Source organism: Bos javanicus, chromosome 20, assembly GCF_032452875.1.
Source record: "Bos javanicus breed banteng chromosome 20, ARS-OSU_banteng_1.0, whole genome shotgun sequence".
In the NCBI taxonomy this organism is placed as follows: domain Eukaryota; kingdom Metazoa; phylum Chordata; class Mammalia; order Artiodactyla; family Bovidae; genus Bos; species Bos javanicus.
The window spans coordinates 58,997,647-59,009,923 of NC_083887.1; the positions used below are offsets into that span (position 1 = coordinate 58,997,647).

General features: G+C 40.3%; 1 protein-coding gene across 2 annotated transcripts in view; it reads left to right on the forward strand.

Moving 5' to 3' along the window:
• Positions 1-12,277, forward strand: part of DNAH5 (dynein axonemal heavy chain 5) — a 323,884-nt gene that overhangs the window by 108,927 nt on the left and 202,680 nt on the right. For both annotated transcript variants that reach the window (XM_061393864.1, XM_061393863.1), the window contains exons 19-24: positions 246-485; positions 2,356-2,546; positions 2,635-2,722; positions 5,211-5,344; positions 9,923-10,124; positions 11,173-11,408. In XM_061393864.1, the coding sequence (XP_061249848.1) occupies positions 246-485; positions 2,356-2,546; positions 2,635-2,722; positions 5,211-5,344; positions 9,923-10,124; positions 11,173-11,408 (1,091 nt within the window). The remainder of the gene's footprint in view (positions 1-245; positions 486-2,355; positions 2,547-2,634; positions 2,723-5,210; positions 5,345-9,922; positions 10,125-11,172; positions 11,409-12,277) is intronic.

The following is a 12,277-nucleotide window of genomic DNA, read 5'->3' on the forward strand; positions in this document are numbered from 1 at the left end:
CATGGGCTGTAGCCCACCAGGCTCCTCTGTCCATAGGATTCTCCAGGCAGGAATACTGGAGTGGGTTACTGTTTCCTCCTCCAGGGGATCTTCCTGACCCAGGGATCAGTCGATTATATGTTTTGTGTTTCCTGCATTGGCAGGTGGGTTCTTTACCACTGCACCAATTTATCTTAATGTTCTTCTTTAACTGCAATAGGTGCCCCCTGCCCCCATCTCTTTCAGTTTCTCTCATTTTGTAACAGCAAAAAGAGAAGAAGAAAATTCTGATGCCTTGACTTCTTCCCTTAATGCCGGGGCAGGCCTCCTGCCTTTGATGACAATCTCAAGAAAGAAGAAAGAGATCGAGGTGTTAGAGGAAGGAGCCCGAGAGTTGCTCTCTCACTTCAATCACCAAAACACGGATGCTCTTCTGAAAGTTACAAGGAACACACTGGAGGCCGTCCGCAGGCGCGTTCAGTTCTGCAACGTGACAAGCTTCCGGGGTAACGAGCCCATAGCGTTTGCCTCTTGGCTTGCCAAGCCTGGCCTCTGGTTGTGTGTGCATGTGTGTGCGTTCCTGTTAAGTTTAAATAATCAAAACCCTCACCAGTTCTTCAGTGCCTTCTTGTACATTTTTATAATATGAACTTGAATTATCCCAGCAGTTGGATGAAGTAGATACTATCATTTCTCTCATTTAAGACTGATATGACTGGAGTCCAGGAAAGTTAAGGAATTGACTTAAGGCCACTTAGCTTTTGTTAGGAGAAGGCAATGGCAACCCACTCCAGCACTCTTGCCTGGAAAATCCCATGGACGGAGGAGCCTGGTAGGCTGCAGTCCATGGGGTCGCTAAGAGTCAGACACGACTGAGCGACTTTACTTTCACTTTTCACTTTCATGCATTGGAGAAGGAAATGGCAACCCACTCCAGTGTTCTTGCCTGCAGAATCCCAGGGATGGCGGAGCCTGGTGGGCTGCCGTCTATGGGGTCGCACAGAATTGGACACAACTGAAGGGACTTAGCAGCAGCAGCAGCAGCTTTTGTTAATAAAATAATAATCAACATCACATTTAATCTTTTTGTAATAAGATGAAAACATGTGAAATGAATTGTTTTAACTAGTAAAAGAAGAAATACTTTAAAAAGAAGCTATATAGAAACATACTTTCATTGTTAAATCACTAGATTATTAGCCAGTCTTATAAAGAAATATTTTATTAATGTCATAACCTCCAAAGCAGAAAATTATTATTATTTTTTTGCTATTTTCGTGTCAATTTAGTACTTTCCAGCTCGTTTCTCCATTCTTAAAACAATCATCTCTCTTTAGCACCATTCAGAAATTGGTTTCCCAGATGGGCCACAAAAATCATTCAAATTTAGAGACATTCTGAAACTAAACTTTAAATTGAAAACATATAAAAACAAAGTAACAATAATTAATTAAAACTGAAAAAGTAATAGGATAATAAACCTTTTTATTTATTTTGAACATGGACACCTAAGGGAAAGCAGTTAGTTAACTCTAATAGTTAATTAAAAGTGGATGAAAAGAAGTGGAAACATTGAAAGAACTTTTGATTGGCAACTTGGTTTATTATGTTTTATTTCACTTCAAAATGGAGGATAGTCCTTTTCTTTGACATGGGGCTAATGTTTGAACTTATCAACTGTTGATATGTTGGATATTGTCTCCTGTCTTCCTAACTTTATATATTACAGGTGTTTCCAGTTGTATAGAGTTGCACACATACATATCCATACTATATACCCATAACTATGCCTATATCCAACTTTAAAAGTCCCTTGGATATAAATGGTGAATTACACTTTATTTCGTCCCTGCTCTTTAACCGCTCCCAATGTGATATACTCTGATGTATATCAGCGTGATGATAGTGATGGTAGAAAGACATGTATTTTATCTGAAATTCCAAGCTGGCATTTGTTCTGATAGTCTTGTGTTTTACCCCTTACTTACTTATTCTATATTTAATTTGCTGGCATCCTATTATTCAGACACCCTCGTCTTCAATATTTTAGGTAAGAGTTCCTATAATTATGTAATCTGCCGACTCCATGCAGCCAATTTTCGTTATGGAACATGTACCCATAGATTGTAATCAGCAGAAGATGGCTTGGGTTCTACTGAACTGCTGTGTTCCACGGAGCAAAACTAGATCCTCTATTAGTTTTTATTCACTCACTCATACGTTCAGCAAACTCATATTGTCTGATGATATACCTATTATGTATTTATCTAGGTGCTTTCGTTTTTCTGGTTAAAAATGAGATTTTATCTTTTTCATTAAAAAAAGAATCTTTTTAAATGAAAAAGATGAAAGCTTCCCTGTTCTGTGTTAACTCAGACAGTAACAGTGCCTCTAAAGTGAAGCAGAACGGTCTGCCCATTTTCCGGGCAAGCATCACTCTGGCCATCCCCAACATCAGCATGGCCCCAGCCCTCGAAGACATACAGCAGACGCTGAACAAAGCCGTGGAGTTCATCGTCACTGTCAGCAAGGGGGTCAGACAGTGGAGCGGTGAGCCGGTGTCCAAGGTAGGTTTGGCATGAGGAAACTGTTACATGTGGAAGCTGCTTCTTTTACAGGTGATAGGGGACTGAAAGGTGTCCTTTTCCATTGCAGAAAAAGATGCAGGAAAGAAAACTGACTGCCCTGCAGCACAATGAAGACAGTGATTCTGATACTGAAATGGGAGAAAATGAACCTCAAGGTAAATGTTCTTTTAGTTCTTTCTGAAACTAGTCATTCTAAATCAAAACCTGTTGAGCTAAAAGGTATTTCCATCCCCCAAGCCCTGTGCAATTCTCAGATCAGATTGTAATATTAATCTATGAGTCAATTTCATGTTTGTAAAATACAGATTCATGTATTTTATATCACCATGATAGTGTAGTTTATTATTATTTTTTAAAGATTTACTTATTTATTTATGGCTGTACTGGATCTTGGAGAAGGTGATGGCACCCCACTCCAGTACTCTTGCCTGGAAAATCCAATGGATGGAGGAGCCTGGTAGGCTGCAGTCCATGGGGTTGCTAAGAGTCGGACACGACTGAGCGACTTCACTTTCATTTTTCACTTTCATGCATTGGAGAAGGAAATGGCAACCCACTCCAGTGTTCTTGCCTGGAGAATCCCAGGGACGAGGGAGCCTGGTGGGCTGCTGTCTATGGGGTCGCACAGAGTCGGACACGACTGAAGCGACTTAGCAGCAGCAGTACTGGGTCTTCGTTGCTGTGCCTGGGTTTTCTCTGGTTGAGTGGGCGGGGGCTTCTCACGGCAGTGGCTTCTCTTGTTGGGGAGCACGGGCTCTAGGCCTGCAGGCTTTAATAGTCGTGGCATGTGGCTCAGTCGTTGCAGTTCTCGGGCTCTAAGGCACAGACTCAGTAGTGGTGGTGCATGGGCTTAGTTGTCCCATGGCATGTGGGCTCTTCCCGGACCAGGGATCGAACCTGTGTCCCCTGCACTGGCAGGCACATACTTCATCACTGAGCCACAAGGGAAGCCCCTAAATAGTATGTTTTAAATGTATATATCAAAGACATACTGGGAGACAAGAAGGATTTTAGTCTCACAGTTTAAAGAAAAGCTTGTCATTATCACAATGAATGTTTCCTGATTTAAGAGATCTTTTGTATTTTGACACGTTGTGTGTCCTGTTTCGCTTACATAATGTGATTTTTGCTGTATATCTCATGATTTTCATTTATGCTATTGTTGTTGTTCAGTTGCTAAATTGTGTCCGACTCTTTGTGACCCCACGGATTGCAGCAGCCAGGCTTCCCCGTCCTTCACTGTTTCCCGGAGTTTGCTCAAACTCATGTCCATTGAGTCAGCGATGCCATCCAACCATCTCACCCTCTGTCGTCCGCTTCTCCTCCTGCCCTCAATCTTTCCCAGCATCAGGATCTTTTCCATTGAGTTGGGTCTTCACATCAGGTGGTCAAAGTATTGGAGCTTCAGCTTTATCATCAGTCCTTCTAATGAATATTCAGGGTTGTTTTCCTTTAGGACTGACTGGTTTGATCTTGCAGTCCCACAAGAGTCTTCTCCAGCACCACAATTCGAAAGCATCAATTCTTTGATGCTCAGCATTCTTTATGGTCCCACTCTCACATCTGTACATAACTATTGGAAAAACCATAGCTTTGACTATATGAACCTTTGTCAGCAAAGTGATGTCTCTGCTTTTTAATGTGCTATCTAGCTTTGTCATACCTTTTCTTCAAAGGAGGAAGCATCTTTTAATTTCATGGCTGCAGTCACTGTCTGCAGTGATTTTGGACCTCAAGAAAGTAAAATCTGTCACTATTTCCATGTTTCCCTCTTCTATTTGCCATGATGTAATGGGACTGGATGCCATGATCTTAGTTTTTTGAATGTTGAGTTTTAAGTCACCTTTTTCATTATCCCCTTTCACCCTCATCAAGAGGCTCTTTAGATCCTCTTTGCTTTCTGCCATTAGGATGGTGTCATCCCCATATCTGAGGTAATATTAGGGAGTATATCACATTCAAGTTGCTAATGATAGATGATAAATTTAGTCTTTATTTATTCAAACTTCTTTTAAAGCAGCTGAGCAAACAGCAGAACTTGGGTAATTTTCAATTAGTGCTCATATCCCTTGAGATGATAAATAAACTAACCACCAGGAAGGCACTGAAACAAGTCCCTCTTTAAAATAATCTGTAACCAAAGAGGATAAAGGCAGAGTGCGCAGGCTCAGAGGTTGCAGTGCATGGGCTTAGTTGCTGTAAGGCATGTGGGATCTTACTTCCCCAAGCAGAGATTGAACCTGCATCCCTTGCACTGCAAGGTGGGTTCTTAACCGCTGGACCACAGAGAAGTCCCCTCTATTGCTTTTCTAAAGAAGATTTTCAGAAGTCCTTACTTTACTTACAGTGTTAGTCACTCAGTCATGTCTGACTCGTTGTGACCCCATGAACTGTAGCCCGCCAGGCTCCTCTGTCCATGAGATTTCCCAAGCAAGAATCCTGGAGTGGGCGGCCATGTCCTTCTTCAGGGGATCTTCCCAACCCAGGGGTCGAACCTGGGTCTCCTGCATTGGCAGGCAGATTCTTTGCTGTCTGAGCCACCCGGGAAGCCCTCTTACTGTTACAGAAACTCACTCATCTTTTTAAAAGCACGTTTCTATACTATTGATATAAATATTTCTCTCTTTTTTTTTTTCCCTTTAGATACCCTTGAGATAGCATCTGTGAACTTACCCATTCCCGTGCAAACCAGGAACTATTATAAGAATGTTTCTGACAACAAAGAGATTGTAAAATTAGTCTCTGTGCTTAGCACAATCATCAATTCCACCAAAAAGGTATGCCAAGAGGATTTGCAGCCAGGCTATTTTGCTTTACAGCACAGACCTGTGTGAAGTCCAGCATTAAAGCTTGCCCTTCATGTAGCCTGGGTCCCACCCTCTGTGACTTCAGTGAGCAACTTATGGAATCTTGTAGGTGCTCAGCCAATGTTTAACTCAAGATTTTTCATTCCAGATTGCAAGGTGAAAGAGAACTATCTTTTCTGTTTTTTTTTTTTTAATATTGTCTCCTGTTTAATGCCTTAAACTACTTATGTACTTATATACCACTAGTACAAATAAGTCTGTTAAAAAATTTGATACTTCTCAAAGCCCAAGTCAGACTTCACTTTCAAAGAGTCAGTGATGCTGGAACTGGCTTGTATCATTTGAAATAGAGTAAGATTTACACTCTAATTTTCTATTTGTGTATATCAGATGAATGTTTATGTATATTATAATGTGGAAAAAAGATAATACTGAATATTGAAAATATTATCAGCACAAACTTGCCCTGGACATGGATATAAATTCAGGTTAATTTCTTTCTTCCAACCTCTTCTTGTCTCAACTTTCCCTTTTCTGTTCAGGCAAATCTGTTTTCATGGTCAAAAAGACTCAAAATTCTAACATCAATTTCTCCTTAAAAGAAAATATTCACATTGCCACTAAAACCTGCTGACTCTTTAAAAATGTTTCTCAGTGTTGAGGAAACAGCTGTCACTCAGCAAATATGTCTTTTCTATTACTCAGTTTTGATAGAATGAACTTCTTTTGTTTGAAAGTGTTTTGAAAAGCTGCCTTTGCTGTAACCATGTGAGGAAATATTAAGTTTAATTTTAATGTATTCCTGAGGGAACTGGAAGCTTTTGCATTTCTGAACTTTCTATTTTCCTTTCTTAATATCATGAAGGTCCTGTATTTAAGTTTGCCCTAGGGACTGCATTCACATAATTCAATTTAACAAATATTTGTCTAGTGCTTAGTTTATCAAGCTCTATACTAAATGTAAAGGTAAGTAGAGTATTTTATGATGATAATAAGCATTGAAGGATCCTTTCAAATCCTCAGTAATCATAGAAAACACAATAAAATAGACAATAATAAAGTTCATTACTTTCTCTGAATGTAAGCAGCCAGCATTATGAAAATCTAAGAGTAAGGCCTAGTAGTTGAAATTAATATCCTGCTGGCACCAAAATATTTATGTGTGTGTCATTTTTGTTACATTTGCCTTTCTATTATATGAAGGAAATGTATGGATGTTAGTCTTTCTTAAAATAATAGAAAAAGTTGGGACTTAGAATAACTTGAAGGACTTTATCCAGATTGATAGGATGGCCAAATTGTTTGTGGAAGTACATATGCACACTTGGTCACAGTCCATAGCCATCAACCCTTCTGGATTTTGTGTGCCTGACCTTTCCTCAACCACGGAAAATCCTCTGATCTCAGCCCCTTCCCTCTTACAGGAGCTAACTGAATCAGAATGTAAACTTGACCTACATTCAGCTCATCCAAAGGTTGGCCATCAACTTATAATACTGCCTGGCTTGAAAAGATGAGCTGGACCAAATGATCAAAATAACCATGGCAATTAAAATAACTTAAATAAATCAACCCTACAAATGTAGTTCATGTAATTTTCCTTTAGATTCTAGGTTACCTCTGCTTTCAAAAGTCCCAATTTAATCAAGGTAGACACTTTCAGATAAAATAATGAGAGTCTAAAACTTATTTAGGTAGAGTATCTTCTTAATAATATAAACTCTTGGATGTTGAAAGATCTGGATTCTGGAATTTCTATCCATATTCAGGGGTCCTTGATGATCTGTAATTCATTCTCCAAACCATCATCCATTTGTGAGAATGTCCAATGCTGTTGCAATGCATTCTGGGTGTGTATGTCAGCATCTCATCTCACGCCAGGGGATTGGTTGTGGTTGGGACACACAGCAGCAGGCTTACCTTTCTGCATTTTAATGAGTGGGAAGTCTCAACACTCATTAAGCCTGAGGTTCTGAGTGACACATTAGCTTCATGTTGGGCATGGCGGTAAAGCTATCCTTGGTTTGGTACAACTTGGTGAAATTTACTTAATTGGACCATTTAGAATGAAATTGGAAATGTTCTTTTCTTTCAAATAATGGCATTTTCACTCTCAGCTTAAAGTTTTTTTTTTCTCATTTAGATGTAACTCTGAAATTATAATATTAGCCAGTAGAAAAAGTTGATTGCCAAGAGCTGTAAACATTAGAATGAGGAGACAAATCTTAATTGTTTGGAGATGATATAATTATCTACCAAGTAAATCCAAAAGTGCTAATCTGAAAAGAAAATATGGCTTAGTTAAGAGTTAAGTTAGTAGTAAGTTGAAAGATAGGCATTTCTGCTGAAATACAGTAAATATGTTCCTAAAAAGCTTGATTTGCAACATCGCACATTTAATAAAATAGGGATTATGAGAAAAATAGGGTTGGGAAGAACATACAAAATGTAGGAAATTCTGTAACCAGGGTAGTTAACAAAAAACGGTAACAATCATAGTAAGATACTAAGCCATTTAATGACATTGTAATGAGTATGAAACTTTACTATCAAAGATGAAAGAAACTTGGGAGAAGGTGATGTAAAAAACAGTTAAAAATGCTGAGTTATGGAAACAAGGGTAAAATATGCAAAAATCAGGTCTAACTGTGCCAAGAACATTCTCAAAACAAAGTGGAGACCAAATTAACCCAAAAGAAAGAAGGGGCAGAAAGCATTGTGCCTCTCTGTGGGTTGCTGCTTTAGTGAGTACAAAGCAAAGTACTAGGAAAAAGAACTCTTGAAAATGTGAGCCTCCTGTTATATTGACATCATTTCCTATTTGCCAATTGCGAGACAGCCAATGCATCTTACAGAAGCAAACTTTGTAGCAAACAGGACCATTCATTAAAAAACCAACTGAAAAACAGTTTATATGCCATTTATATAGTTATAAGAATAGTGGGAAAAGGTCATTTTTATGATAACAACATCATTGGAGAATACCTAGGAGCATACATGATGAGAAGTTTGTAGGGTCTTTATGAAGATTTCTCTAAAACTTAACAGGGAAGTTAGAAAGGAAAGATGAGAAGATATACAGAAATATTTAACACTGTATGGATGTCAGTCCTTATCTAATATATTTATGCATTTTGTGTGATTCCATGCAGTCTTTCAATGGAGTTGGATGCTGGATGTATCTGTTTGTGTCTCTATATCTAATCTCCATACTCTGAACTTAGGGAACAAGTCAATGGGTTTCCTTTGAGATTTCTAGTGGATTTCACCCATGAGAGTCTTGGACGAGCTCTGAGCAGTGGAAGAAAGTGACCTCAGAGTATTTTTTTACCCCTGTAGCATCACCCTCTCCTTGGTATGGTTTTGAGCTGTGGTTTTTGACCTGAGGTCCAGCTCCAATCAACTGGGCCCTGTCCAAAAGAGATTTCATGGACTCAACTCGCTGCCCTACCCTCCCAGAAACTGTTCCCCTTCCTTTTTGGCTAGGATGGTAGTTCTATTGTTACCAGTCCTGGGTTACTAGTTCATTGTTGTATCCCGTTCAGTTCTATGGCATCTTCAACTAGTCACATGGTTCACTAATTAAGCATGTTAATGAATTGATGGGAACCCCTAGCAATTGGCAAATATATGCAGAGTACGTCATGAGAAACACTGGGCTGGAAGAAGCACAAGCTGGAATCAAGATTGCCAGGAGAAATATCAATAACCTCAGATATGCAGATGATACCACTCTTATGGCAGGAAGTGAAAAGGAACTAAAAAGCTTCTTGATGAAAGTGAAAGAGGAGAATGAAAAAGTTGGCTTAAAGCTCAACATACAGAAAACTAAGATCATGGCATCTGGTCCCATCACTTCATGGAAAATAGATGGGGAAACAGTGTTAAACTTTATTTTTTAGGGCTCCAAAGTCACTGCAGATGGTGATTGCAGCCATGAAATTAAAAGATGCTACTCCTTGGAAGGAAAGTTATGACCAACCTAGATAGCATATTCAAAAGCAGAGACATTACTTTGCCAACAAAGGTCAGTCTAGTCAAGGCTATGGTTTTTCCAGTAGTCATATATGGATGTGAGAGTTGGACTGTAAAGAAAGCTGAGCACCAAAGAATTGATGCTTTTGAACTGTGGTGTTGGAGAAGACTCCTGAGAGTCCCATGGACTGCAAGGAGATCCAACCAGTCCATTCTGAAGGAGACCAGTCCTGGGTGTTCTTTGGAAGGAATGATGCTAAAGCTGAAACTCCAATACTTTGGCCACCTCATGCGAGGAGTTGACTCATTGGAAAAGACTCTGATGCTGGGAGGGATTGGGGGCAGGAGGAGAAGGGGACGACAGAGGATGAGATGGCTGGATGGCATCACTGACTCGATGGGTCTGAGTGAACTCCGGGAGTTGGTGATGGACAGGGAGGCCTGGTGTGCTGCAATTCATGGGGTTGCAAAGAGTTGGACACAACTGAGCGACTGAACTGAACTGAACTGAACTGATTGTGATATTTTTTTTTATTCTTCCTTTTCTACACAAATCTGTCATTTATATTCTAGGAAGTTATTACATCCATGGAGTGCTTCAAATGCTATGATCACATTTGGCAAAAGGAGAAAGAAGAAACTATTATGACGTTTGTTATAAAAAACCCCTCACTTTCTGAATTTGAATCCCAGATTCTCTACTTCCAAAAACTAGAGCAAGAAATTAATGCTGAGCCTGAGTATATCTGTGTGGGTGCCATTGCCCTGTATACAGGTTGGTTCATGTCATGAAAATTCAACAGTATTTTTCTGTCTCTTTACCTAGATTAGCATTCCAGAGAGTTCTAGCTTTCTTAAAGATTGACTTTCCTTTTATGGGCCTCAAGCTGCCAAAACCAATTTGTAGATTTTGTTTTTAATCTCTTCTGCATAATTATTTGGAGAAGGCAATGGCACCCCACTCCAGTACTCTTGCCTGGAAAATCCCATGGATGGAGGAGCCTGGTAGGCTCCAGTCCATGGGGTCGCTCAGAGTCGTGCATGACTGAGTGACTTCACTTTCACTTTTCACTTTCATGCATTGGAGAAGGAAATGGCAACCCACTCCAGTATTCTTGCCTGGAGAATCCCAGGGACAGAGGAGCCTAGTGGGCTGCCGTCTATGGGGTCGCACAGAGTTGGACACGACTGAAGCAACTTAGCAGCAGCAGCAGCGTAATTATTTATTCTGGACTGTTTTGGGACACTTTGATGCTAAACGTTGAAAATAAAGTCTAATTAAGAGAAGGGAGGAGTCTCTCATGTTTGGAATTAAAATGTACTGTTTTTAATAAATAACAATAGCAAACATTTGAGGCTTACCTCCAACAGTTTTCTTAGGTACTTTTTTGGGGCATTTTGAAATGTGTTTTGAATTATTGCAAAACAGGCTTTATACAATCAATGAATATACAATAATGTGTTGTTGTTTAGTTGCTAAGTCATGTTCAACTCTTTTTTGTAGCCTACCAGGCTCCTCAGTCCATTGGATTTCCCAGGCAAGAATATCTAGTGGGTTGCCATTTCCTTCTCCAGGGTATCATCCTGACTAAGGGATTGAACCCACATCTACTGCATTAGTAGGTGGATTCTTTACGACTGAACAGCCAGGGAAGCCCTATTATAATAATTAGGAAAGACTAATTTTTTTTTTTCAAGTTTGGTTTTTCATGTGTTAAAGGGCTCTTGGCTGCAAAATATTTACTATTTGTGAACAGTTGCATTGGGTCTCCTCATTCTTGTTCACGGTTTTCAAACTGAACATGGACATTTGGGTTTTACAGCCGATCTGAAGTTCACCTTGACTGCTGAGACGAAGGCCTGGATGGTTGTCATCGGCCGTCACTGTAACCAAAAATACAGAAGTGAAATGGAAAACATTTTTACACTTGTTGAAGAATTCAATAAGAAACTGAATCGCCCCATTAAAGACTTAGATGATATTCGAATTGCCATGGCAGCACTGAAGGAAATTAGGGAGCAGCAAATCGCCATTGACTTTCAAGTGGGACCCGTCGAGGTGACTGATAATCACTTATTTATGTGTCAGTAGGAATATCTCCAGATGTTGATCGCTATTAGAGGAAGTATTGACCAGGTCTGGACTGGAGTTACAAATGGATGCTAAACCCATGAACGATGATTCCAGTAATGATGATATCTGACCTTATAGGGTGCCTCATATGGGTTAGATCTCATCCTTTGCTTGGCATCTGAGGTCCCTAAGAGCAGAGCCTGAGATGAGGGTTTCTGCATGAATGATTTATTGGCAAGTGCACATGAGAGAAACAGAGTGAAAGAAACAGGGAAGGACCAGGTTGGGTGTGGAAGGAAGCCATGCGGGGGTGTGATCTTAGCTGTAGACTCTCAGACTGACCCCGGAGGCTGTTCTGGAGCGTGAAGTGTACCACTCAGTTGACCCCATCTTGAGGCAAGGGGGACTGTCTGTACTCCCCCAAAGAGTTGATCATTGACCATAATCTCCCCATGAGGAGGCTGCTATCAGTTCAGTTAAGTCACTCAGTCATGTCTGACTCTTTGCGACCCCATGAATCGCAGCATGCCAGGCCTCCCTGTCCATCACCAACTCCCGGAGTTCACTCAGACTCACATCCATCGAGTCAGTGATGCCATCCAGCCATCTCATCCTCTGTCGTCCCCTTCTCCTCCTGCCCCCAATCTTTCCCAGCATCAGAGTCTTTTCCAATGAGTCAACTCTTCGCATGAGATGGCCAAAGTACTGGAGTTTCAGCTTCAGCATCATTCCTTCCAAAGAACACCCAGGACTGGTCTCCTTCAGAATGGACTGGTTGGATCTCCTTGCAGTCCAAGGGACTCTCAAGAGTCTTCTCCAACACCACAGTTCAAAAGCATCAATTCTTCAGTGCT